This window comes from Lutra lutra, chromosome 4 (genome assembly GCF_902655055.1).
Source record: "Lutra lutra chromosome 4, mLutLut1.2, whole genome shotgun sequence".
NCBI lineage: Eukaryota > Metazoa > Chordata > Mammalia > Carnivora > Mustelidae > Lutra > Lutra lutra.
In genome coordinates this window covers 85,230,583-85,257,514 of record NC_062281.1, presented here as the reverse complement: position 1 = coordinate 85,257,514, position 26,932 = coordinate 85,230,583, and the positions used below count along the sequence as shown (strand labels likewise).

Sequence of the window (26,932 nt, the reverse complement as noted above, 5' to 3'; positions counted from 1 at the left end):
TTAAAAAGGTAACTAAAGCAATTCAAAGAAGAATGGTTGGGACTCCACAGTAGAATAGTTCAGTCTAGAAGGAGGTCACTTGGCTCCAAGTTTTGGGTGAAGTTTCTTAACTCTAAGTCTTATTTTTAAGCTTAACGAGATTAAAAATACGTACCTCAAAGAGGTTTAGTAAAATTAAGAAAGAAACTGTACCATGAAAATCTTTGTAAAATATGAAGCGCTCTACAAATGCTAGTTACTCCTACTGTTGAAGCAATTTTTTAAAATACAGTTGACTCTTAAACAGCACAGGTTGGAACTGTACAAGTCTACTTATATCCACTTATACCCAGATTTTTTTTGATAGTAAGGTACTGTAAATATATTTTCTCCTATGATTTCCTGAATAACATTTTCTTCTCTAGCTGACCCAAGTATAAAAATAAAATCCATAATACATAGAACATACAAGACATGTGCTAATCAACTATTTATGTTTATCAGTAAAGCTTCCAGTCAATAGTAGGCTACTGACAGTTAACTTTCTGGGCAGTCATAAGTCAAATACATGGATTTTCAACTGCATGCAGCGGGTCAATGCTGCTAACCCCCTGTTGCTCAACGTTCAACTGTGTTAGGATTCCAAACCAGAAAGGCTAGAAATCAATAAAAGATAAAATTAAAATCTATTCAAAAAAGATTGATGATTATTACATCATATATTAAGGCTAATTGTAATCAATAAAATAACTTCTTATAAATTACCCCAGACTGAATATATACTTCTTCATCAAATCTTAGCATCCAAGAACTAGAAGTAATTTGGGGCCAATAAAAACAACTTAACTTATGCCACTTGTTGAAAGCAAAACAAGTCTGAGAAAGAACTACTTAAATTATTATTACTAGTTCCACAGTAAATTATGAGGACACCTGGGGAAGACAAATGGAAAGAGAACGGGAGGCACAAGAAAGGCAAACTTCCAACTTCCAACTTCCAAAGGGCACGTAGGAAGAACATGAAATAAGAATCTTATCCTGCAGAATTCTTTAACATTGTTTATTAGTGTTTCGAAACTTCCCCACAATTCAAAAAACCCAATTTATTATGACTTTTTACAAAAGACATTATTTATCCTATGTGCAAAAAGTTATCAAAGTAGTTTTTGACAAGGGCCTTACCTTATTAAACCTGAAAAGAATAACCTACTTCATTATTAGCCCACAATCAAGCACAAATAAATAATACTCCTTGATGAGAAAAGAGAAATAAAATATAAACCCAAGTTTAACTTACAGCATAAGTTAAAATCAATGTTGGTATATAATGAGATATGTTTTTTTCTCCTTACCTTAATTTCTAGAGAATAAGGTGTGATCTTCTGGCCAATTTTTTCTAAGAAAATACATAAAAATTTTAAGACTTCTTCTCTACAATCACGAAACTGTAACAAAAGAAATAAACACAGTAAATATGGGCAAGAAGAGTCACTCCAAAATAAAGGAGTGTACAAGAAAAGGAAAACGAAATCTTCAACTTACTTCATCAATGCTAAGTGACTTCCGAACAAACACAAGCAAACCAAAATCTTTGGAAAAAATTAAGGAAGTCTGTAATGCTGGACAAAAAAAAAAAAAAAGTTAGAGAGCTACTAAGAAGCACTCCATAAACCCACCCTAAATGGGCTGCATGTTTCTCAATTCAGCCTTTTAAGCAATTAAACACTAACTTAAGGCTTCTGCATTTAAACAAGGAAAACAGGAAACTATAGGTGATATTCCACTGGGATGACCCAGGCAGAATAATGGCCCCAAGGATACCTGAGCCCAAATCCCAGTATCACACCTGTGAATACACTAACTTTACATGAAAAAAGGACATTAAGGCTGCAAATGGAATTAAGATTACTAATCAGTTTATTAAGAAAAAGGGAGGGATTATCCTGGATTATACATGGGTCCAATATAATCACATGGGCCCTTACCAGTGGAGGAGAGAGTAAGAAAAATGGAAAGAGAATAGGAGAGAAGAGAGATTTCAAGCACAGAAGTTACTAGACCCATAGTTGCTGGCTTTGAAGACAGAGGCCATGACTCAAGAAATGTGGGTGGCTCCTACAAGCAGGGAACATCATGAAGGAAAAGGGATTTTAGTCCTATAATTTGCAAAGAACAGAATTCTGCCAACCTGAATGAAAAAGGAAATGGATTCTACATGAGATCCTTTAGAAAGTGAAGTGACCTGCCAGAAGCCTTGATTTTAGTTTGGTGAGACCCCTGTTGGGCTTCTCACTACAGAATTGCAAGATTATTAAATCTATGTTGTTTTAAACTACTACGCTTGTGGTATTTGTTACTGCAGCAATAGAAAACTAATACATTCCTCTATCTTCCACCTGAGAAAACATATACTAAACATTCAGAATAAACTTGGAGCTACTTTATAAACGAGTTAACTAAAGGAACAAAAAAGGAATTCTAACTTAGAAACTCAGACTAAGGGCGCTTCGGTGGCTCACTCAGTTAAGCATGGGACTCAATTTTGTCTGAGGTCATGATTTTATGGTCTGTGAGATGGAACCAGACCTGGGGCTCCATGCTCAGCAGGGAATCTACCTGAGATATTCTCTCTCTTTCTCTGCCCCTTCCCCTCTCTAAAAACAAAACAAAACAAAACAAAAAAACCTTGAGACCAGAAGGCATTTACATGTTAGTTTTTTTAAATTTATTTCCCTATTAGTAATATATCCTTGACAATATATAGGCACCAGACAGCACTAGAAGTTTTCATGCAATGATATATTTTAAAAGTGCTGAAAAGAGGCACTTTTACTACAAAGGAGCGAAAGATTCTCATTCAAGGACTGCTAAAAAAAGTTAAAAGAACTGCAGGGCTATAAGTTACATTTCTGCAATGCTTCTCAGAAGTAGGAACAGCAAACGTTAAGAGTCGGGAAAAGGTACTGGAGGATTTAGGAGCTTTCTAAAAAGGTGAAAGAAAATACTTTCCTTTTCCCTCTGCCTCCTTTGCATAGAAATGATTGCCAAATTTAGGGTATTTTCGCCAACAATACTTTTAAAGCATCTTTACTCTGCTAAGAAAACATGTAGCATGACAAACCACTTTTTATATACAACCACGGAAATTCCGACAATCCAGAATCAAAGGACTGGACTTTTTCAAAACACTGTTAGATAAACCCGCTAGAAGAGAAAACTAGGCTCTTAGGCCCCCTCATAACACGGAAACCCCAAACGCGCACGCGCATTGGTACCCTCCTCGGCGCGTCGGGGACAGTACCCACCCAGCACCGCGGGGCCGGAGCTCAGCACGCACTCCTGTCCCAGGCCCCGGATCAGCTGATAACTGGCCATCGCCGCACTGCAGCGGTCCCCGGCAGACAAGGACTCCTGCAACTGCACTAGGGAGCCCCGCACGTCGGACGCGGAGTCAGCCATCACGGCCAAACCCAGCACTGCGCGTGAGCACAAGGCGTCCGGGTCCCGAAATGCCGTGGGGCTCGGAGGCGGGGCTCGCGGGTTGGGGGCGGGGTTCTCAGGGCAGGGGCGGTGCTCGCGGTGGCGGGAAACTTCGGGGAGACCCTCCAAGGAGTGGTCTTCTCTGTAGGAAAAGCCCCTTAGACGTCAGTTAAGATAGTGGCAGGACAATGAGTGTGTTACATACATACAATACACTGGGCATGCATACATGGAAGCTTAGAGAGAAACAGGAATCTAGCAGTTTGACCTCCGGAAATAGATGGGGAGGATGGTTGATGAGAGTTGACTAAATACCGGAGACAGGAAAAAAAAAAAGACAATCTAGAGGCTTGGGTCAAAATCTACGAAGTTGTTCCTTAATAAAGAGTGAAAAGTGCACGTGTAATGTCTTTAGCAATGAAGATGCTTAAGGGATAAAGAATTTTCTCCTTAGCCAACAACACATTGTAGATTACCCTGTCTGTGAACTTAATCCGGCGGTCCTCCCCAGGTTTCCCGCGAAAACGAGATCTAGCAGGGGGCCAGACCACCTAAACGGAGGGGGGCACCGAGCAAGGCTAGAGTGTGCTTTCCGTGGGGCGCTGGAGGAGGCCGTTCAGTACCCCCTGTTGGCGCGCTGTGGCGCCTCCCGGAGGCGGAGCCATGCCAGAGCGCTGCTGTGATTGGTGGGGCACCGCCGAGGGCGTTGACGACGGGCAGCTGGCGCGAAACCTTGCTCCGCTCTGGCGGTGTAGGAGAGCCGTTCACCGGGTGCGTTCGGATTCCTTGCGGGCGTCGGCAGGGAGCGGATTTCCCCGGTAGGAGCGTGCTGGCCGGGGTGGCGGGATGAGGACCCCAGCGAGGGTATCTGTGCGGTGGGACAGAAGCTGGGGGCGGACGCGAGTGGAACCTGCCCTTTTCTCGCGCAGGTTCCACCAGCACCATGTCGTCCCCGGCGTCTACCCCGAGCCGCCGCGGCAGTCGGCGCGGGCGGGTCCCTCCTGCGCAGACGCGTAAGTCCTTTTCCGTGAGTCAAGCCCGCCTCATTACCCGCCATCCCCTCTTATGGCTTTTTCCCGCCACCACAGAGAAACCTGGCCTGAGCTTGGTTTCTGGCTCCGAGAGCAGTCTTTAAGGCCCAGGTGGAATAAGATGTGCGGACGGCGAGCGTTTGCTCATGCTCTGCCTATTTTAGTGTGTATGTGTGTGTGTGTGTGTGTGTGTGTGTGAGTGTGTGTGTATATTTGTGTGAGAGAGGCAGTAAGTGCTAGGCCCTCGTTTCCTCCTTTTCCAACCTGTTTTCTAGTTTTTAAGCGTGTCCGTGCCTATTTGTCTCCGTTTTCTTTGGTTTGCATTTGTTCCCAAGAGACTTGATGGAATTCCCAGAAGACCAAACAGGAGAGTTGATGGCCATCTTTTCTGTTTTGTATGTCACAAGCTCGAAGTGAAGATGCCAGGTCGTCACCGTATCAGAGACGTAGGGGCGAAGATTCTACCTCTACAGGAGAGTTACAGCCCATGCCGACCTCACCTGGAGCTGACCTGCAGAGCCCTGCCGCGCAGGATACGTTATTTTCCAGCCCTGCTCAGATGCATTCCTCAGGTATGATTTTGGCAGGATCTAAGTTCTACTGTGGTTGATATACGGATGACGCTTTAGCTGCTCATATTTGCTGATTTGTTAATGGGTAGTTGATGTAACCCTACATGAGCTAGTATCCTCACCACCAGTACGGAGATAGATACATGTTAAGACTTAGTGAACAGAGAAAAAAAAATTTGGTGGGTTTTTACTAGAAGCTTTAATAGCCCTCTTAACTTAATTGCCACAGGTTAACTTAACTGCCACAGGTTTCAAGGAATATTTGCTCTTGTTCTTAGATGACTTAAGTATCAAATCCTGAACATGTTGACTTAGATGACTTAAGTCAACATGTTCAGGATTTGATAGGCTATCAGAATTTTATTGTAGATTTTCAATTTTGTTTTTATAGCAATTCCCCTTGACTTTGATGTTAGTTCACCACTGACATATGGCACTCCCAGCTCTCGGGTGGAGGGAACCCCAAGGAGTGGTGCTAGAGGCACACCTGTGAGGCAGAGGCCTGACCTGGGGTCTGCACGGAAGGGCCTGCAGGTGGATTTGCAGTCTGATGTGGTGAGTACACAGTAGGTCTTCTGATAGCAGCATTTGGGGAACATAAAATGGGTAATTCCCCATTAACTTGTTCTATCATATTTTTCTGTATAGCCAGCAACAGAAGATATAGTGGCAAGTGAGCAGTCTCTGGGACAAAAACTTGTGATTTGGGGAACAGATGTAAATGTGTCAACATGCAAAGAAAATTTTCAGGTAAGCTGTATGTTAATACTTTAGGGTTCTTAAAATTCTGGGAGAAAAGATTTATAAACAGTATCTTAGTAGCCATAACACTTGGGTAGGTTTTTAGGTGACTTAGAATTGTTGATTTTTTTTAAAAGAAAAAAATACCATTTATGTCTGTCTCCAAATAGGAACATTCTCATAATTTTTTGCATTTGAGTAGTTATTCCTAAATGCATCAGACTTACTCTTTTTCTCTCAACATCAAGAGATTCCTTCAACGTTTTATTGACCCTCTGGCTAAAGAAGAAGAAAATATTGGCATAGATGTTACTGAACCTCTGTACATGCAACGACTTGGGGAGGTAATCAAATGGTCTTATAAAATCAAATTAATGCATTTTAAGACAATTAGCAGAACATAACTTGTTTGTTTTCTCTTCTAGATTAATGTCATCGGGGAGCCATTTTTAAATGTAAACTGTGAACACATAAAGTCATTTGACAAAAATCTATACAGACAGCTCATCTGCTACCCACAGGTAAGATTTTGATTTTGACCTTACCAAATTATAGTAAACATCCAGAACACCTAGAGGGTTTTTGAATAGTAAAATTTCCTGGGTAGCAGAGAGAAAATGCCTCCAGAGCACAAAAACTTAAGAAAATCATACTCTTCTCCTTTAAGATGAACATTTTCTCGCACTTTCACATTTCCAAAATTGGGATGTGTAGTATTGTCAGTCACATGTCATAGTCTAATTGGCAGGTTCTTTCTTAATAGTACTTAAAGTAATGGTGAATCTTAAAATTGATAGCTACTTGGGTTGGATGAAGTGAATTATCTTAAGTGAAAAAAATTTTTTTAAGAGTTATTTATTTTAGAGAGAGTACACACACATAGGAGGTAGCAGGCGGTGGTTGGCAGAGGGAGAGGGATAGATAGTCTTTTTTTTTTTTTTAAGATTTTATTTATTTATTTGTCAGAAAGAGAGAGAGAAAGCACACAAGCAGGCAGAGAGGCAGGCTCCCTGCTGAGCAAGGAGCCCGACACGGGACTCGATCCCAGGACCCTGGGATCATGACCTGAGCCGAAGGCAGTGGCTTAACCCATTGAGCCACCCAGGCATCCCAAGGGATAGATAGTCTTAAGCAGACTCCAGGCTCAGTGCAGAGTCCCAGTTGGGGCTGGATCTCATGATCCGAGATCATGACCTGAGCTAAAATGTAGAGTCAGACACTCAACGGTGCCGCTCAGGCATCCCTTAAGCAAAAATATTTTATAAATAAACACATTACACTTTGTGCCATCCATAGCAGATTATGTTAACCTTGTTGTAATCCTTTTCTTTTTTAATTGTTTTTTGTTTGCTTGTTTGTTTTGGGGGGGGTGGGAGGGGCAGAGAAAGAGGGAGAAAGAGAATCTAGCAGGCTCCAGACCCAGTGCAGAACCTGACACAGAGCTCGATCTCACAACCCCAAGATTATGCCCTGAGCCAAAATCAAGAGTCAGGGCGCTTAACCAACTAAGCCACCCAGGCGCCCTGTAACCTTTTTCTTTTAAGCTTTAGGTCAGATTTTATTACTGAAGTATCAGCTATTTTTATTCTAGTTGTAGGCTTTGGAGGCAAGCAGACTTGGTTTTATATCTTGATCTTTAGCTGTGTGACCTTGGCCAAGTTCACTAACATAAAAGTATGAGATCAAAAGCTTTTCATTACTAAGTAAAAGCCTAAGATATGTCAGTACATTGAGAAGGATTCATATATATGATCACACCTAACCATTATGAAAATATGCAGAGATGAGAGAGCTCATTCTCAATGTACCTAAAGTCTTTAAACAACATGTTTGTGATTATATACACAGGTGATACTTAAGATTTATGCCAGATGTATTTCTTTTTATTCTTCACTGATATGAAATTCCTTATTTCTAGTATTTAATTCTAAGGTGGGAATATAAACACAGCTTCACTTCTTTACATTCATTTTTATAGGAAGTTATCCCAACCTTTGACATGGCTGTCAATGAAATCTTCTTTGACCGTTACCCTGATTCAATCTTGGAACATCAGATTCAAGTAAGACCATTCAATGCATTAAAGACGAAGAATATGAGAAACCTGAATCCAGAAGGTAATATTTTTTAATAGCAGAAAAATACATAAAAATAAAATCTTATTGTATCAAGGAATTTTAAAAGAATTGTATATGTGATAGTGGTGGTAATAGATTATAAATTGACTAAATATATGGCAGATTCATTTACCCTATATGCCTTTGAACCAACCCTGCCTTCTTTTAACTTAACTGAAATTACATAAAAGATGTTGAAACTCTCAGGGCACCTTGGTGGCTCAGGGGGTTAAATCCTCTGCCTTCAGCTTAGGTCGTGATCTCAGGGTCCTGGGATCGAGCCCTGCATCGGGCTCTCTGCTCAGCAGGGAGCCTGCTTCCCTTCCTCTCTCTCTGCCTGCCTCTCAGCCTACTTGTGATCTCTGTCAATAAGTAAATAAAATCTTAAAAGAAAAAAAGTTATAACTCTTGACAGTTCTTTATCTTAAGGTGAACTTGCCCAAATGTAATAATTTTTCAGTTACTAAGTAGGCATATTTTCAAAATCACTGCAGAAAACAAATACAAAATATGATCCCTGCTTTGGAGCTTAAAGGAATCTAGTTTGCGGGGTACCTGTTTGGCTCCATGGGTGGAGCGTCCAACTCTTGATTGTGGCTTAAGTCATGATCTCAAGTCTGCACTCAGCAGGGAGTCTACTTGAGGATTCTCTCCCCCCTCTCAAATGATTAAATAAATCCTGTAAAAAAAAAAATCTAGCTTGAAAAGTAAATTAAAAAAAAACATAGGCCAATAGAACAGTACAGGGGATGTCTTAGTCCAAGGAGGGAAGGAGAGTGCTAGACCCAGGTGGGAAGATTTCATGGTGAAAGAGAAATTTTAATTACAATAAGGATTTGGAAAGCAGACGTGAGGCAATTCACTCTGGACTGCACAAAGGTGATGTAGGCAGAAACAAAACAGAGCTATATGCAGATAATAAGTGCTGGCTGATGACAGAAGTAAGAGAGGTAATGTTAGGACTGGAAAGTCTGGGTCCTGAAGAGCTTTGAATTCCAATTTAATACAGATTTTTATTCCAAAGTCAGTAGGGAGCCATTTGATACTTTTTCAGAATAAAGTGAGAAAGATTTTACAACTCTTGAGGATCTCATGGTGAGTCTAGTGTGCCAGGTGTAAGGTGTGTTAAAGTTCAGTTCAGAGACTTTAATAGTAGCTCCAGTATGGAGCAGCAGGCTCCTAAGCTGGACAGTGGCCATAGGAGTGAAAATACAGAACAAACATGGTATTTGCCATGTATGAAGATTAAGATATAAAAGCTACTAAGAATTTATAAACAGTCCTATAGGTGAATGCACAAAGGACACAAATGTAAGTGTAAGAAAATACAACAGCTAACAAAGGAACAAGTGTTGGAGTTCACTATTGATTAAAGGAGTACATATCTTCTTATGAAATTGGTTCCTTTTTTTTTTTTTTTAAAGATTTTATTTATTTATTTGACAGAGAGAGCTCATGACCTGAGCTGAAGGCAGAGGCTTTAACCCACTGAGCCACCCAGGCACCCCAACGAAAGTTTTTAACTTTTATGTTGATTTCTGTAACTTACTACAGAGGTTACTTTTTATTTTTTATTTTTTAAAGATTTTATTTATTTAATTGACAGAGATCACAAGTAGGCAGACTGGCAGGCAGAGAGAGAAGGGAGGGAGCAGGCTCCCCACTCTGAGCAGAGAGCTCGCCCCTGGGATCTTGACCTGAGCAGACTCCCCACTCTGAGCAGAGAGCTCGCCCCTGGGATCATGACCTGAGCGGAAGGCAGAGGCTTTAACCCACTGAGCCACTCAGGCACCCCCAGAGGTTACTTTTTGAAATAGAATAAGGATTGGTGGGGAGAGAGGGAAGGAAGATTTTTAAGTAAGTAGAAGGGAGGACAAGACCAAGTGGGAAAGAGCTTGTGAGGCAGCAGTAAGTACTGAAAGGCTGTGGCAATCTGCAAGGCCAGTTGTGGCTAACTACAATGTTTTGTTGACTATGAATAACAGTGTAACTCGTTTGGAACTAACAGTGGGAATGAATTGGGTAAAAGTTTTCTTGTCAGGGACAGTCCAAACTGTAGAGGAACCAGGAGCAAAAGTGGAAAATATTCTGTACAAAGTCTTTCTTATATAAATAGTAATGATTGTCTAAGTTATATAGTGCTTATTTCTGCTAGGTACTGTTCTTATAAGGCTTGATGTATGCAGGCTCTTAATCTTCAACAAGTGTAAGGCAGATGCCATTACTGCCATGTGTAGAAGGGCACAGAGAGGCTAAGGTGTCCCCAGGTCACACAGGTACTCTGTCCAGATCATCTGGCTCTGGAGCCAATGCATTTCACATACACTGAGCATCAGGACTTCAGCATAGTACAGTGTGTGAGGAAGAAGGCCATGGAGCAAAGGAGGCAGAAGTGTAAAGCTTCTAATGCAAACCCAGAAGGTGGAGGGGAACAGGAGGTAGATAAGCAGAAAGATGGTAGATGCCTATTGGACAGTGGGCCCTAGGGCAGAAGGCCAGAGGGCCATCAGAGTTGAGAAGAAGGAAGACAACACAGGAAGGGCATCCCAGGCCAGACCTGAGGATACCCAATGAAACATTCATGCCCTGACAATAGCATCTCCCTGTGACCGCAGCCATCCCCAGTAAGATTCTCCTGGGCTTGACGGCACACCCAGACCTGCCCTGGCAGGAATATAGCTCAGGGAAGAGACCACCTCTGGGCTGCAGGCAGTGGCTGATGGATAAGCTGACCTCTCTCCCCAACTCCTTACAGACATCGACCAGCTCATTGCCATCAGTGGCATGGTAATCAGGACATCCCAGCTGATTCCAGAGATGCAAGAGGCCTTCTTCCAGTGCCAAGTGTGTGCCCACACAGCCCGGGTAGAGATTGACCGTGGCCGCATTGCTGAGCCCTCTGTTTGTGAGCGCTGCCACACCACTCACAGCATGGCGCTGATCCACAACCGCTCTGTGTTCTCTGACAAACAGATGGTATGTGCCTTCTTGGGTGCCTTGGGAGGCATCCCCATTGGCATATTGGTGCTTAGGGCTTCAGGTTTGGGATGGGACCGTTCCTTTTTTATTGCCAGTGAGCACCAGGTCATGATTATATACACCATGTTCTCATGGCCTAAAATACTTTATAATAAGAAAAATACAATCTGGGGCACCTTGGTGGCTCAGAGGGTTAAAGCCTCTGTCTTCGGCTCAGGTCATGATCTCAGGGTCCTGGGATCGAGCCCCGTATCAGGTTCTCTGCTCGGTAGGGAGCCTGCTTCTCCCTCTCTCTCTGCATGTCTCTCTGCCTGTCTCTCTGCTTACTTGTGATCTATGTCAAATAAATAAATAATACCTTTTTTTTTAAAAAGTTTAAATGAAAAACACATTCTTTCACTATTTTTTTCTTCTCTATTTGGCTTTTTGGCTTAATAAATTTAATGTGAGGGGTATCTGGGTGGCACAGTTTGTTAAGCATCTGGTTTCAGGTAGGTTGAGGGATCAAGCCCCACATCCAGCTCTGCGTTCAGTGTGGAGTCTTTAGACTTTTTTTCTCCCTCTACCTCTATCCCTCACCTCCCTCCTCCTTTCCCCCCGCCCCAAAATAAATCGTTCCTTTTTTTTTTAAGGTTTTATTCATTTGAGAGAGAGAGAGTACACATTAGCAGAGGGGAGGGGTAGAGGGAGAGAGAGAAGCAGGCTCCCTGCTAAGCACAGAGCCCCATGTGATTTCATCCCAGGACCCTGGGCTCATGACCTGAGCCGAAGGCAGATGCTTAACCAACTGAAATCTTTTTAAAAAATTTAATTTGAGACATTTCTATAGGAAATACTTAAGCTTATTTAAAAAAAATTTAGTATGTCAGATAAAAGTATCTGAAACATCTTAAGATCAGTAATAATTGGGGTGCCTGGCTGGCTCAGTTGGTACAGTAGGTGACTCTTGATCTCAGAGTTGTAAGTTTGAATCCCACATTAGGTGTGGAGAATACTTAAAAATAAAATATTTTAAAAATTATATCGGTAAACATTAGTTAAATATTGTCATTTTGCAGCTGTTCCATTGGTACAGAATGAGTTGAAAATTTTTCTGAAGTTTTTCTCAAATTTTATTGTAAAACAAGTTTGGTTTTTGTGTCTTTAATGAAATTTTTTTTTTAAGATTTTATTCTAGAGAGAGAGAGTGCGTGCGCATGTGCCCATAGGGTGGAGAACGGGGAGGGAGAGGGAAAAAGAATGAAGCAACTCCACGCTGAGTGCAGAGCCCCACATAGGGCTCAGTCTTACAACTGTGGGATCATGTCAAAAGCCAAAACCAAGAGTCAGATGCTTAACTGACTGAGCCACCCAGTCACCCCTTTAATAATGAAAATATTAAGATGAAGTTACCAAAACAACATAGGAATAAGTGGGAAAAGTAAAAATTGTTTATTTGCTGTGATTGTAATGGTGTTAAAGTAGGCACAGGGACAAGGACTGTTAAGTTTTTTTAATTTTGCTGTAATGTTAAAACAACTTTTTAAAATTTAAATAGAATATGGTCAAAATACTACAAAGTTAATTTCCTTTATGGGGAGTCAATAAGAAAAATACTAGCAAATGTGAAAAAGTGTTGAACATTTTTACTAACCAAAGAATTGAAAATTAGTTATAGATACAAATTTTCATCTAATATTGCTACCAATAATTGGAGCAAATGTACCTCAACTCATGCCAGCATGGTGCTGAGACCTATGATACAAATATGGAAGTGTGCTCCCAAGTTGTTTTTAGTGTAATATTCTTTCTTAGAATGCTTCAGAGACTCCCAAACTGACTTGAAATAAAACTTAGTATGCTAGAGTACTTTCCAAGGTACATGACCCAGTAACACCACAACACACCTTCATACCCACAGACCTCACTGATGGTGTCTCAACCATTTCCTTATACAGGGCTCCTCAACCAAGCACAGGTTTGCCTCAGGACCATTGGCACTTGTTCTTATCCTACAGAACACATGGCTTCCTCCCTAATATCCTTAGACCTTTGCCTAGAGGTTGCTTGATCTGAGAAAAGCCTTCCCTAACCTTGCTTTGTGAAAAGCATCTCCTCCACCCGCACTGCCCATGCTCCTTACTCTTTTTTTCTTCTATTACATGTTTCACTGCCAAATGTTATATGCTCACTTGTATGTTTGTGCATTGTTTGTCCTCACTCCACTCTGAGGGAAGACTTCATTCACTGTGGAGTCCCCAGCACCTAGAACCAGGCCAAGTGCTCAGCTAATACTGCTGTGTGAGTAACCAGGCCAAGTGTTTATAAGATGCACACAGTGAGTAGGAGAGATGCACCAAAGTACTTAACCAGGAACCTGAAAAGTGTGTACTTCTCCACCCAGGAAATCTATGAGAAGTAATTGCTAAAAACATAATTAGAAATTTAGACAAACATGTATGCAAAGAAATACCCACTACATCCTTGAAATGGTGAAAAACATTCTCACAAATAACTAACGGCTGTCTCCCAAATAGGGGAATTTGTATGTAAACAATAATCCTTACAAAATGTATGTTTATGTCACATTAAAGGTTTAAAAAAAAAAATGTCGGCTATCTGGAGATAAAAACAAAAAATGGTATTTTATTTTTTTTAAGATTTTACTTATTTCAGAGACAACATGAACACAGCGCGGGGAGACAGAGGGTGAAGCAGGCTCCCCACCAAGCAGGGATCCTGATGCGGGGCTCTTCCCAGGGCCCTGGGATCATGACCTGAGCCGAAGGCAGATACTACACCAACTGAATCATCCAGATGCCCCAAGAATGGTGTTTTAAAAATAAATGTGGTAGGGCTCAGTCACTTGAGTGTGGGACTCTTGATTTTGGCTCAGGGTGTCAGGTGCTCCTTTGTGCTCAGCTGGGAGTCTGCTTTCTCTCCCTCTCCTTCAGACCTCCCCCATTCGGGGGTACACACATGCACAAGTGCGCTCTCTCTAAAATAAACAAGTGAAATCTTTTTATAAAATAGAAATGTGGTAACATCAAAAATAGTTATTTGTAAGTGGTACAAAGATGGGCAGTTTTGTCTAAATTGTGCTTGTCATTTCCTGAGTTTTCGGTTTCCTCTCTTCTTTCAGATCAAACTCCAAGAGTCTCCTGAAGATATGCCAGCAGGGCAGACGCCTCACACTGTCATCCTTTTTGCTCACAATGATCTTGTTGACAAGGTTCAGCCTGGAGACAGAGTGAATGTTACAGGTTAGAATGTAGACTATATTAATGAGATAAGTATGCCTTGGGGTTTTTTTGTTTGTTTGGGGTTTTTTTATGGTTTTTAGTCAGTCCTTTGGCTTGGTCATGAATTCATTGGCATGAAGCCTGGTCCTGCCTATAATGCTTTATTCACTTTTTACTTAGCAGGGTGGAACCTTTCATTGTATTGTCTTTGCAGTTGCTTGCTCTTTGCTATCTCAGTGTTCCAGAGCTATAAGTGTATTTTGACCTGATAGCACTGGTATCTTGAGAAAACAGCTCAGACAAGGCTAGTATTGGTAAGATTGGGGTTATACCAGCAGCTTCAGGAAGCAGCACTCACCAACCTGGAATTTTAAATAATTTGCCACTTCCCAAATGTACAGCTAAGGGTTAATATTTACTTATTATAGAGAGGAAATGGGTCAGAGTACCTTGCAGAGTTACGTTGTGGGGTTTTTTTTTTTTAAGATTTTATTTATTTGTTTGACAGAGATACAGCCAGAGAGGGAACACAGGCAGAGGGAGTGGGAGAGGGAGAAGCAGGCTTCCCACTGAGCAAGGAGCCCGATGTTGAGCTTGATCCCAGGATGCTGGGATGGTGACCTGTTCCGAAGGCAGACACTTAACTGACTGAGCCACCCAGGCACCTCACATTGTGGTATTTTACAGGAAGTAGAGATTCAGAGACTTGCAGATCACTGTAGCCGAGGTTATGTGGTAATCTGTGACACAAGGTTTCTTCTTCTCTCCTGGCCAAGAAAGTGCTTATTCTACTCTACCACGTGAATATGCCAGTCTTTCTCTTGATGCTTCAGAGTAAGATGAGCACCTGGTTTCTCAAAGGGGCTGTGAACAGCAGGCACAGTTCACTGAGATCAAGGTGGGGACTGAATCCAGGGAATGGCTGCTGCTCTTAAGGTAACCAACCCATTGGTTGTGTTCAGTGAGTTGAGACTTCTCATCCTGTGTCTCCCCAGTATGTAGCCCAACAGTTGCCTATAACAACCTTAAGTTATAAAAGCACTTGTAGTTCATTAACAACATGAAAGAATGTGTCATTAGTGAAAGTTGTGCAATCCTTGTTCTCCCACCCTAGAATGGTCTGAAACCTTTGATAAAGTATTTAATCTATTTTAATTTCCTCAACTGCCAAGTAGAATTAATGTGATTATACAGATGAACGTGTTTGGGGAGGGGAGCTGTGGAAAGCACCGTATAGATGTAAAATAAGTATTGAAGTTGTTCTGTGATGAAGAATCATTGCAAGCACCAGTAAAAATAAGTAGACACTTCAGGGGCGCCTGGGTGGCTCAGTGGGTTAAAGCCTCTGCCTTCAGCTCAGTCATGATCCCAGGGTCCTGGGATTGAGCCCCACATCGGGCTCTCTGCTCAGCAGGGAGCCTGCTTCCTCCTCTCTCTACTGCCTTTCTGCCTACTTGGGATCTCTGTCTGTCAAATAAATGAAATCTTAAAAAAAAAAAAAAAGTAGACACTTTAAACAGTTATCTGTCTCTAATTCAGCTTATCATAAAGGAGATTGTGTACTCTCAGAATGTTACATATGAACTGGTTTTTAATGTTTTAAAAAAGAATTACATTGACCTGTTAAATAAAAGGATTGATGATCTATGGTGAGTTGCTAAGAAGCCTGTGATAGAGAGAGCAGATAGTTGCTCCTCAGAAAACAGCGAGAAATTGGATTGTCCCAGAGTCCAAGCCTTCTGGATTGAAAGTCAAAAAAAGATAAACATCACAGATGTCAGTTTGGGAAATTTCTTCTTGAAAAACAAATGAGTTGGTATGGTTGAGGGCTGATTATTCATTTATTTCTTCTAATGTTCTTAAATTAGATTCTTTAGAAAGTGTGCTAGGGCATGCCCATTCACCTAGAAACACTTCTTGTTATTAATAACATGTAGTAATTTTTCTTTTACTGTATCTTTACCTCTGACTCTATAGATAGTCTAGTCTGTGAAATAATTTTTGAGTAATCTTTTTAAAGATTTTATTTACTTATTCGAGTAATTTTTAAAAGAGCTTTTAGTATTTCCTTTCCAAATTTTTGGTACAGGATTTTAGTACTTTGTTCTAGTCAAATAATTACTAAGGAGATTCTGTACTTTCAGCTTAAGAGAAATTAAAAAACTATTTCAAAATACTGTTTATTGAACACAGCTGTAAGCCAGCATTTTGCTGAAAGCAATGTAATTTCATTTAAATTTCAGAATGATTATATGCAGTATGGTTATACTCAGATAGGTGCCAAGATCATAGAGCTAATGGATGGTCACAGATGAACACGTTGTAGGTCTGCTTTTTAAAAAAACCTGTGTTTTTCCCAACTAGCCTTGCCATCTTCACCAGGGAGCTTTGCAGTATAGGGAGTCCTTGACTCTAGGAAGGCCATGAAGGCAGTATGCTCAAAACTCACCTCCACTGCCAGCCCTCAGATCTCTTAGGTGCTGCCTGCTGTCTGCTAGTTTATGAGCCATTTAGGGGAAGGTAAAAGCATATCTCTTGGTTGTGCTCTCAGGTATCTATCGAGCTGTTCCTATCCGAGTCAATTCAAGAGTGAGTAATGTGAAGTCTGTCTACAAAACCCACATTGATGTCATTCACTATCGGAAAACTGATGCAAAACGCCTGCATGGCTTTGATGAAGAAGCAGAGCAGAAACTTTTTTCAGAGAAGCGGGTGGAATTGCTCAAGGAACTTTCTAGAAAGCCAGACATTTATGAGAGACTTGCTTCAGCCTTGGCTCCAAGTATTTATGAACATGAAGATATAAAGAAGGTAACAGTGGACTTTTAACTTTGATCAGGATTTATAGTTCTTTGAGATCAAAAGGCATGAATATGTGCCCCTTCTATCACTACCACCCCCACCCCCACCCCTAAAGGATAAGAACTGTTGGGTGTTCCACAGAGCAAGGTGTTTACCATCTGACTTGGTTATTGGTTGACAAGAATTGGTCATTGTCCATTTCCTCATATCTGCATTGAAATTAAATGTTTCTAAACAATAACAAAAGCTAGATGGGATCAGAATAGAGATTTACATAGCCACCATTCTGGCACACTGGTATGTGAGTCTATATAAATTGGTTAGTGATCATTTAAAGCACTTTCCTCTTTATATATACATTGCCTTAATTTAATTATAATTTTTTATTCACAGGATAAGAAAATACCTCTAACATTTAAACTAGATCTCAATTACTCTGTAGTAAGTGAATGTTTAAATATTTTTATTTAGGGAATCTTGCTTCAGCTCTTTGGTGGAACAAGAAAGGATTTTAGTCACACAGGAAGAGGCAAATTTCGTGCTGAGATCAACATCCTGTTGTGTGGTGATCCTGGGACCAGCAAGTCCCAGCTGCTGCAGTATGTGTACAATCTAGTCCCCAGGGGCCAGTACACATCTGGGAAAGGCTCCAGTGCAGTAGGCCTCACTGCATACGTGATGAAAGACCCTGAGACGAGGCAGCTTGTCTTGCAGACTGGTGCCCTTGTCCTGAGTGACAATGGTATCTGCTGTATTGATGAATTTGACAAGATGAATGAAAGTACAAGATCAGTACTACATGAAGTCATGGAACAGCAGACTCTTTCAATTGCAAAGGTGAGAGGCCCATTCTCCATGTGTCAACATGGGTACACTTAGAAATCTAGCACCCATATTCACTTTGGTTCTAACTTTGGGAAACTCATGACTACTTTTCCTATTAGGTTTCAGCTAAATATCTTTGAGTATTTCCTCTTTCATCTTTTTTGCTATAGTAACCCACTAATATGTGGTATTCCTAGAACTTGAGTTTGTCCTAAATGTCATGCAGGGGTTTAGTTTCTGAGAAGAATGTAGTTACAGCATACTTTTGTCTAGAATATGATTGTTGGCATGAATCTGAGGATGGCATTGTCCCAGATAAATCTGTTGGTTTCATCCTTCCAAGGTGATGTGTGTGGTTCTTGGTGACGGTGGATATATGGCAAAGTGTACTCCAGGTGAAGATAGCTCACATGGTTCCTGCCAGCCTCAGGGTGAAGTTTCTAACTTCACTGTTTTCTCTGGTAGGCTGGGATTATTTGTCAGCTCAATGCTCGCACCTCTATCCTGGCAGCAGCAAATCCTATTGAGTCTCAATGGAATCCTAAAAAAACTACCATTGAAAATATCCAGCTACCTCACACTTTATTATCAAGGTATGAGAATATAAAGAAGATGCTTACTTTGCTCATTTGTAGAAATTTCAGGGTGAGATAAAGGGAAATAATAAAATTCAACCACTGCTAGCATCATAAGCTCTTCACTCTAATGCAAAATTTTCTAATAGGGGTGGTCGGGTTCTCATGGCAAGGACTGTGTTTCTCTACTCAGCCATCGGGTAGCATCTTAACATTTATTCGTTCTTTGAAGCTGTTAGGACATTTCACCTTGACGTCCTTTTCAGAAGCCCATCACTTGCTGCTCATCTCTGTCTTAAAGTTGCTAAAGCATATCATCAAGTACAGAGAAAAGCTTCACATGACAGATAAGGTTCTGAAAAATTAAATTTGTTAAAGTGGAATTATAATCCAGTTTTTCTCAATGCCACTGCTACAAATACTGATTTCATTAATGGGTTGTAATAGTATTTCATAAATAGTATTTTACCTTATTATAGTAGTATTTATAGTGTTTCATAAATGGATTTTAGATTTTATGTATTTTTTTTTTAAGAATTTATTTATTTATTTGACAGGCAGAGATCACAAGTAGGCAGAGAGGCGGGCAGAGAGAGAGAGGAAGGGAAGCAGGCTCCCTGCTGAGCAGAGAGCCCGATGCGGGGCTTGATCCCAGGACCCTGGGATCATGACCTGAGCCGAAGGCAGAGGCTTTAACCCACTGAGCCACCCAGGTGCCCCGGATTTTAGATTTTAATTATTCAACTTTTTTTCCAGAGTTCTGTTCTATTTTTTGTTTTTTTTCCCAAAACAGTTGAATGCTTTTTCCTTTAAATCTTAAAATCTTCAAAATTATCCTTTTTTTTTTTTTAAGATTTTATTTATTTATTTGACAGAGACAGACACAGCAAAGAGGGAACACAAGCAAGGGGAGCGGGAGAAGGAGAAGCAGGCTTCCCGCAGAACAGGGAGACTGATGGGGGACTTGATCCCAGGACCCTAGGATCATGACCTAAGCCGAAGGCAGACGCCTAATGACTGAGCCAGCCAGGCACCCCTGGACAGCAGACTCTTAATTCTCCCTCAGCAGCTCTGACTACACATACATTCACTGTACATGCCTAGGTGGCTGAGAAGCAATTTTTTTTTTTTAAGATTTATTTATTTTGAGAGAGAGTGTATGGGGGAGGAGGGGGCAGGGGGATAGCAGAGAGAGAGAGGGAGAATCTCCAGCTGGCTTCCCACTGAGCACAGACCTGATGCACTACTCAATCTCAGGACCCATGAGATCATGACCTGTGCCAAAACCAAGAGTCAGAGGCTTAACCAACTGAGACACCCAGGAGCCACAGGAGCAATTTTTAAGTTACATATGTGGGTATATTGGTGTCCCAAGCAGGAAAACAATGTTTTTACAATATTTTTTCAGGTTTGATTTGATATTCCTCATGCTGGATCCTCAGGACGAAGCCTATGATAGGCGTCTGGCCCACCACCTTGTCGCTTTGTACTACCAGAGTGAGGAGCAAGTGGAGGAGGAGTTCATGGACATGGCAGTGCTAAAAGACTACATTGCTTATGCCCACAGCATGGTCATGCCTCGTCTAAGCCAAGAAGCCAGCCAGGCTCTCATTGAGGTAACACACATCCATGTTTAAACCCTGAGAAATGTTTTTATTGAGCCTGTAGCCAATAGCGTTAATGTCACTAGCTGACTATCTCCGTTAAAAAGTAGTTTTGTTAATAACGTATTATTTTGTATAACTACTTTTTTCTCCTGTGTTGCAAAATTGACTTTTCTAAAGGTAGAAAAGGGAAAAGATTTCTTTTTATATTAAGTGGCGACCAGCTTTTTATAATTAAATGTTTGTAAACACAATAAATTTAAGCTCAGAATACATGAGTTGAAGTAGAAGTTATGCTACTTAGTAACTTTGTAACTCTGAAGAAGTCATGTAATTTCTCTGAGCTTCTTGTTTCTAAAAAGTAAAAGGAATTTTGAGTACCTGATGTTCACTTTCCTGTAGCCTTTCCCTTGGACAGCAGTGCATAATGACACATTCAGTTATTCAAACATTATATTAAGAAGGTTCCTGGTGCTTAGTGAGCTTTACATCCTAAGCCCCTGAAAATACTCAAAGGAAGTTATAGGTGATGTGTAATTTTCCATTTGTATCATATACTTGAGGGTTGCTCAACAAAAAATGATGTTCACGGAGAAATTGGGAGTTGGAGAGGAGAAGTGAGTTGGGGGATGTCAGAGGGGGAGACAAACCATGAGAGACTGTGGACTCTGAGTAACAAACTGAAGGTTTTGGAGGGGAGGGGGAGGGGGTTGGGTGAGCCTGGTGTGGGTATTAAAGAAGGCATGTATTGCATAGAGCATTGGGTGTGGGGTTTAAACAATGAATCTTGGAACAAAATAGAACTAAATTAAAAGTGATATTATATATGTGAGTTTAATACACTCAGCTTTGTAACATTATTTCAGTAATCTTTGCATGCCTCAGTCATTAAATAAATCCTCAGCATAGGCGTAAACCAGAGTTGGTGCCTGAGCACCTTTTTCAGACAGGCACCCTTATTGGTCCTCTGCTGTAATTGTGACCTGCCCTTTACCCCAACATACCATGTCCCCTGAATGCCAGCCTCACACACCTCACAGCCCCCCCCCGATTCTTCACTCTTCATAGCCACATCAGATACTACCTTCTTGATGAGCTTTAAGGCCCAAGGCTAGATCTGACTTCTGATTCCCCTCAGTACTGCACCTGGCCGCTGTTAGTTTATTTAACAGAATCCTAACTGTTCAAAGTTCAGCCACAAAACTAAAGTATTGTTACGAGGAGTTTTGGTTTTAGTTTTTTTTTTTTCCTGCCTACACAAGGCTTATGTAGACATGAGGAAGATTGGTAGCAGCCGAGGAATGGTTTCTGCGTACCCTCGACAGCTGGAATCATTAATTCGATTAGCAGAAGCCCACGCTAAAGTACGATTCTCAAGCAAAGTTGAAGGAGTTGATGTTGAAGAAGCAAAACGCCTCCATCGGGAAGCTCTAAAGCAGTCTGCCACTGACCCCCGGACTGGCATTGTAGACATATCTATTCTAACTACAGGTCTGTTTGCATTGAACATAAGAGCACATGAGAATTTATACACACACACACTCACACACACATGCACACATGCACACACACACTTAACATGTAAGTAATTTGTATTTCATAGTTGAGCTAACAAGTTATTTGAAATGATGGACTTTTTAACCTTTTTCAGATCAGGGCCTCTTTGAGAATCCTGTTAAAAGCTGAGAAAAATATGCCTAGACACATGCATGCACATACACAGTGTTGTATCTAATTTCACAGAGCTTTTCTGCTGTCTAGGTACCTCTGTTAGTCCACTTTAAAGAATTCATTTCTTAATGAGTACTGACTACTTGCTATATAGATTACATGGACTGTGTTTCAGTGGAAACTAGCAGTTACTGGCTTATAGAAAATTGGAAACAGAGAATTCAGAACTCAGAATTTTGAATATATTTTCGCATTCAGCCACTGTCCCCTAATCTTTTTTGTGGCAACACTACTAGAGAAATATTAATGGAAATTTGAAATACTTCACTTCCTTGTAGCAGAAATATTTTCATTAATTTTTTTTTTCCATTTAAATCAGGAATGAGTGCCACCTCTCGTAAACGGAAAGAAGAGTTAGCTGAAGCATTGAAAAAACTTATTTTATCTAAGGGCAAAACACCAGCTCTAAAATATCAACAACTTTTTGAAGATATCCGGGGACAGTCTGACATAGTAAGTGTTTATAAGTGTTTTTTGCTTAATAGAGATTTTCTTTTTTACCTTAGTACTTCTATTAAGGTGGGTTCTTTTTAATTTTTTAAATTTTTTTATAAACACACAATGTATTTTTATCCCCAGGGGTACAGGTCTGTGAATCGCCATTATTAAGGTTTTTTAAAATCTTTTTCTTTCATTTAAGTATTAAATATAGGTCTGGATTAAAAAAAGGTAAAATCACCCACAAATTCATCATCAAGAAATAACCACAAAATTTTGTTCTATTAATAGTTTTTGTGTATATGTACACATGTGGTCTTTTTGAAATATGAACATAGTCAGAGTTACACTGTTTTATAACTTGCTTTTTCTTTGTTTTTTAATTTAAAATATGCTATCAACATCATCTGTGTTGTGAATAGGCTGAATAACATTATTTATAATGATTGGATAAGATCCCTTTGAGTGCCTATCCCATCATTTACTTAACCAATTGCTGAACATTTAGGATGTTTGCAGTTTTTTCCCATGATAAATAGTGTTAACCCTGCATATTAGCCATGCATAATAATGTAATGATGAAATGATCAGGTTCCCTTTTGTAAATAAAGTTGGGTTACCCAGTGAAAAGAACTCCAGGGTCCAAGTCAGCCATTTGCCTGCTTTGATTTGCATATTTTCTATAGCTGGATTAGCACTACAGGGGCAGAGTTGAATATTTCTACAGACCATATCGGTAGATAGCAAGCCTATCTATTTATCTTCAGACCCTCTGCATGAAATGGTTACCCCTCCTGGTTAGAACCTAGGGAGTGTATACAGCTACCAAAAAGGAAAGAGACTGGTGGTTCTTTACGTTGAAATCAGCGTATCTAACAGGTAAGGGAGTACTTAATGTGTAAAATAATTGTTTTCATCTCTTCCCCAAAGGCTATTACCAAAGATATGTTTGAAGAAGCCCTGCGTGCCTTGGCTGATGATGACTTCTTAACAGTAACTGGCAAAACTGTCCGCTTGCTCTGAAGCTCTAGGGTGTTGTACTTGTGTGCCTGTGTGTGCAGCATAGGGTCCAATGAGCTGCCACTGTTGCTGTCCGTGGAAATAGATTCTTAAAGTCATTATTTGGCACCATAAAAATCTTCTAACCTGGGTTCAGTGAAGTGGGTGTTTTTGCTTGTTTAATATCCTTAGTGAAAATACTGTGCCAATTTACAGTTGAGGTTATTTTTTTTAAGTGCCATTATTTTAGCACCAGGGCTATTAATGTGTATTTCCATATATATGTATGTATGTATATGTTAGGATGGCAGTCTGAGTCACAGGTCATGGTTTTGTGCTGAACTTTCTAAAGGCAATTATCCATATGCTTGAAGTTTTTGTAATAGGAGATAAAACTTAGCCAGGGCATATCATTAAGTATGAGGTAATGAAGGACCAGAGCTTTCTCCCTCTTAAAACTCTCAAGTGTTAATTCCTTCTAGAGGCTTGTTCTCATGGCTCCCATAAGATTAAAAAAATGGGTGGTTGGAAATGATTAAGTTTTAGGTTAACTTCTACTTTATCCTAATATGTAAACTTTTTCCTAAATAAATGATTGATTAAGTAATACTTGGTTATCTGGTTTTATTTTTCATTAAGAAAAAAAACTTTAATAAACATTATACTCATGGAAATTCATGATGGTAATAAGTACTTTAGAATGCATAAAAGAAATTCATTATAATATAGGTTCCAATTTACTTTTATCCTAGCAGGCGTTATCCTTTTTTGTTCTGTTTAAGATGTTATTTATTTATCAGAGAAAGCAAAGCAGGGGGAGTGGCAGGCAGAGGGAGAAGTAAGCTTCCTGCTGAGCAAGGAGCCCAGCGCAGGACTGATACAGTCCCAGGACCATGTGATCATGACCTGAGCCAAAGGCGGACATTTAACCAACTGAGCCACCCAGGTGCCCCATAGCAGGCTTTATTCTTATAAAACCACCATAGGCTAGAATTTTATACAGAAATAGGATTATAATAAATAATCCCTGAAACATTGAAGGTAATTTTATAAGTTAGCCTTTTTTTTAATAATTGAGGATCAACATTCAATAATCCAGTATCCATAGGAAATGATAGAACTAACTGAAAGTTTAAATAGCATTAAAATATTAACATTGGAATTATATTTAGAGGCTTTCTTTGTTTTTAAGATCTTATTTTAGAGCATACGTGATCAAGGGGGAAGGGTAGAGGGAGAGGCAGAGAATCTCAAGCAGACTCCGCACTGAACACAGAACCTATCACAGGGCTCAATCCCATGACCCCAAGATCATGATCTGAGCTGAAACCAAGAGTTAGACACTTAACTCACTGAGCCATCCAGGTGCCCTTAGAGCCAAATTTTCATCAGACCTTTTTTTTTTTTGTCAGTCATCATTCTTAACTATGCTGTTCTTGGCAGGTTTGCAAAATGCCTTGTATTTTGAAGGAGGCAGTAGTTGGTTGGGATTTCACCAAAGGATCCAGGCCAACTGCTTACCAAGTGACTTTACTAGTGAACTTTCCTCAGTGAACTCACTGTGTTGGACACCGTTTTATATGTAATTGTCAGCCACTCTGTAGGTTCAGTCTTTCCCTTTTATAGATGAAGGAAGCAAGAAGTCTCATCTTTTGCCTGAAGACCAAAAGTAAGAGATGAAACTGGAATTAAAAGAAGTCTTCCAGGGGCGCCTGGGTGGCTCAGTGGGTTAAAGCCTCTGCCTTCGGCTCAGGTCCTGGGATCGAGCCCCACATCAGGCTCTCTGCTCAGCAGGGAGCCTGCTTCCCCCTCTCTGCCTGCCTCTGCCTACTTGTGATCTCTGTCTGTCAAATAAATAAAATCTTAAAAAAAAAAAAAACTTTAAAAATAAAAGAAGTCTTCTGACTAAAAATTTAACTTCATGTAACTATGCCATGTTCTGGCTATAACTTGGGTTTTTAACTATTCATTGCTTTTGGACACATTGCTTACATTTCCAAAACCACACAGAGATGTTTCCTTGGTGCCTATTACATGATACATTCTTCATAAATGTTCTACTGAGGAGAGAAGTTTGAATCTGTTGAGCTGTGTTCTTGTGACCACATGTTATTCAGACTAGAAGTAAGTTTTACTCACATCTCTTGAGTTACTCAGAAATAACTGGTTCTTAGGCTGTACTTGAACTTGCCACTGACAAGCTGTGAATAGCATACATTTCATTATAAAAATTAAATGTGTAGGGTTTTGTGAGGCAAAGTTAACTAAAAGTAATTAGAAACCTTCCTACACTGAGAATGAGCTCTCTTAACTTTTTCCCTAAATCACATACTGAATAAGGTCACAGAAAAATTAATTCCTTGTACAAATATAAACTAATTAAGAAACACTGTTGCTGCCATTAGGTACTAGGTAGCTGGAAATCAAGGTGTCATAAAATTCCAGTGCTGATTATACACTTCTGTAGAGTTGTTAAAATTTATATAGAAAATAAAGACAGGTTCTTTCTCTTACCCAATCTGTAGTAATGGCCAGGCTATTGGAAGCCGTATTTGAACTTGAATATGTACTGATAGTACCTGAAATTGCTTGGGAAATAATGTAGACTCAAATAGTTGTTGACCTAAGATTTTTCTCCCTAAAGTTCATACATTAATTTTTTTTTCTAAACCTTTTAATCCAATACCAACATGGAATTTTTATACAATGTAAATGAAGTGTATGTATAGGGGATCTTAGTTGAACAAAAATAATGAGGCTATCCTGTTGCTGGGTGGTTCCATCAAAGTGAATTTAACTTTATTTTGGTGAATTTTTGTTCACATCTATGACTTACCCAGTGGTCTGTAGGTCTCTGAAAACAGGGATGATGATAACCTCAGTGCAGTGCCTGGCAATAGATGTGTTAACGTTTTGTAAAGAGAATTGCCTCCTATGAATGGAGAGTAAGGATATAAAAATTATCAGAGAACATTCTTGTAATCAGTGAAATTTCAGGATGTGGAATGGAAGAATAAGAGGACGTGTTAAATTAGAGCTCTGCCTCCTAAATTCTGACAGATGCTCCCGGAGAGGTGTGCCTCTTGATTCAGCTGCAGCATCTCATACCCCTCAGGAGGATGGGATAAGAAAGGTCGAGAGCTACTACCTTGGTCTGAAGATCATCCCCCTATTTGTATCAGGTGGTTTAAGAGGGTACAGGTACAGACTGCCAGGCTCACATCCTGGCTCATGGCTTCATACAGTGCTTAGGACACAGGTACAGTAAATGCTCAATACTGTTAGTATGAACAGAGTAAAGGAGAATGTGGGTTTTTTCTTACTAGGACAATACAGTTTGAACTTAATTCCTATGAATATGTTTTTCCAAAAACAATATGGTATAATACATTCTTGAATTTTTTTCTCTGATTTTGACCCTGAGAAATAAAGAAACTTGCTAGTTAGAATGGCTTTATTTGATTTACACAAATATACACATGCTATTCTCCTTCCAATATCCATCATAAATATAATCCCATTCAAGGAAGTCAAAATTTAGCAAAGATAAAGAAACAAGAATTTAATGACTTAGCAAACAGGTCAGGGCATATTTAAGAGAGCACCATTAGTTATTAAATCTAAGGTAATTTAAAATACCTCTACAATTTTTTAAACTTTGTTTTTTTGTTTTTTTTTTTAGAGAGAGAGTGTGACTATAGAGAGGGGCAGAGGGAAAGTGAGAGAGGACATCCTAAGCAGACTCCACGCTGAGCAGGGAGCCCATGCTGAGCAGGGAGCCCAATGTGGGGTTCAATCCCACAAACCTGAGATCATGACCTGACCTAAAATCAAAAGT

General features: G+C 40.2%; 2 protein-coding genes across 4 annotated transcripts in view; one reads left to right on the top strand and one right to left on the bottom strand.

Annotated features, from left to right (window-relative positions):
* Window positions 1-3,484, bottom strand: part of PRKDC (protein kinase, DNA-activated, catalytic subunit) — a 228,912-nt gene extending 225,428 nt beyond the window's left edge. For both annotated transcript variants that reach the window (XM_047723583.1, XM_047723584.1), the window contains exons 1-3: window positions 3,285-3,484; window positions 1,522-1,598; window positions 1,332-1,424 (exon numbers count right to left, since the gene is read on the bottom strand). In XM_047723583.1, coding sequence (XP_047579539.1) covers window positions 1,332-1,424; window positions 1,522-1,598; window positions 3,285-3,438 — 324 coding nt within the window. In that variant the 5' untranslated portion in view covers window positions 3,439-3,484. The remainder of the gene's footprint in view (window positions 1-1,331; window positions 1,425-1,521; window positions 1,599-3,284) is intronic.
* A 679-nt stretch (window positions 3,485-4,163) lies between these two features.
* On the top strand, window positions 4,164-23,701 carry MCM4 (minichromosome maintenance complex component 4). Of its 2 annotated transcripts, none has more exons than XM_047723581.1 (17): window positions 4,164-4,277; window positions 4,389-4,472; window positions 4,898-5,062; window positions 5,454-5,617; window positions 5,711-5,812; window positions 6,052-6,147; window positions 6,229-6,324; window positions 7,782-7,920; window positions 10,676-10,896; window positions 14,021-14,141; window positions 16,672-16,931; window positions 17,394-17,759; window positions 18,213-18,340; window positions 19,731-19,938; window positions 21,189-21,417; window positions 21,977-22,110; window positions 23,026-23,701. In XM_047723581.1, exons 2-17 carry the CDS (start codon window positions 4,403-4,405, stop codon window positions 23,116-23,118), a joined length of 2,592 nt encoding a protein of 863 aa, XP_047579537.1. In that variant the 5' UTR covers window positions 4,164-4,277; window positions 4,389-4,402; the 3' UTR covers window positions 23,119-23,701. The 2 variants fall into 2 exon arrangements, with proteins under 2 accessions (XP_047579537.1, XP_047579536.1); XM_047723580.1 differs by having other exon boundaries at window positions 4,207-4,230.
* The last annotated feature ends 3,231 nt before the right edge of the window (window positions 23,702-26,932 follow it).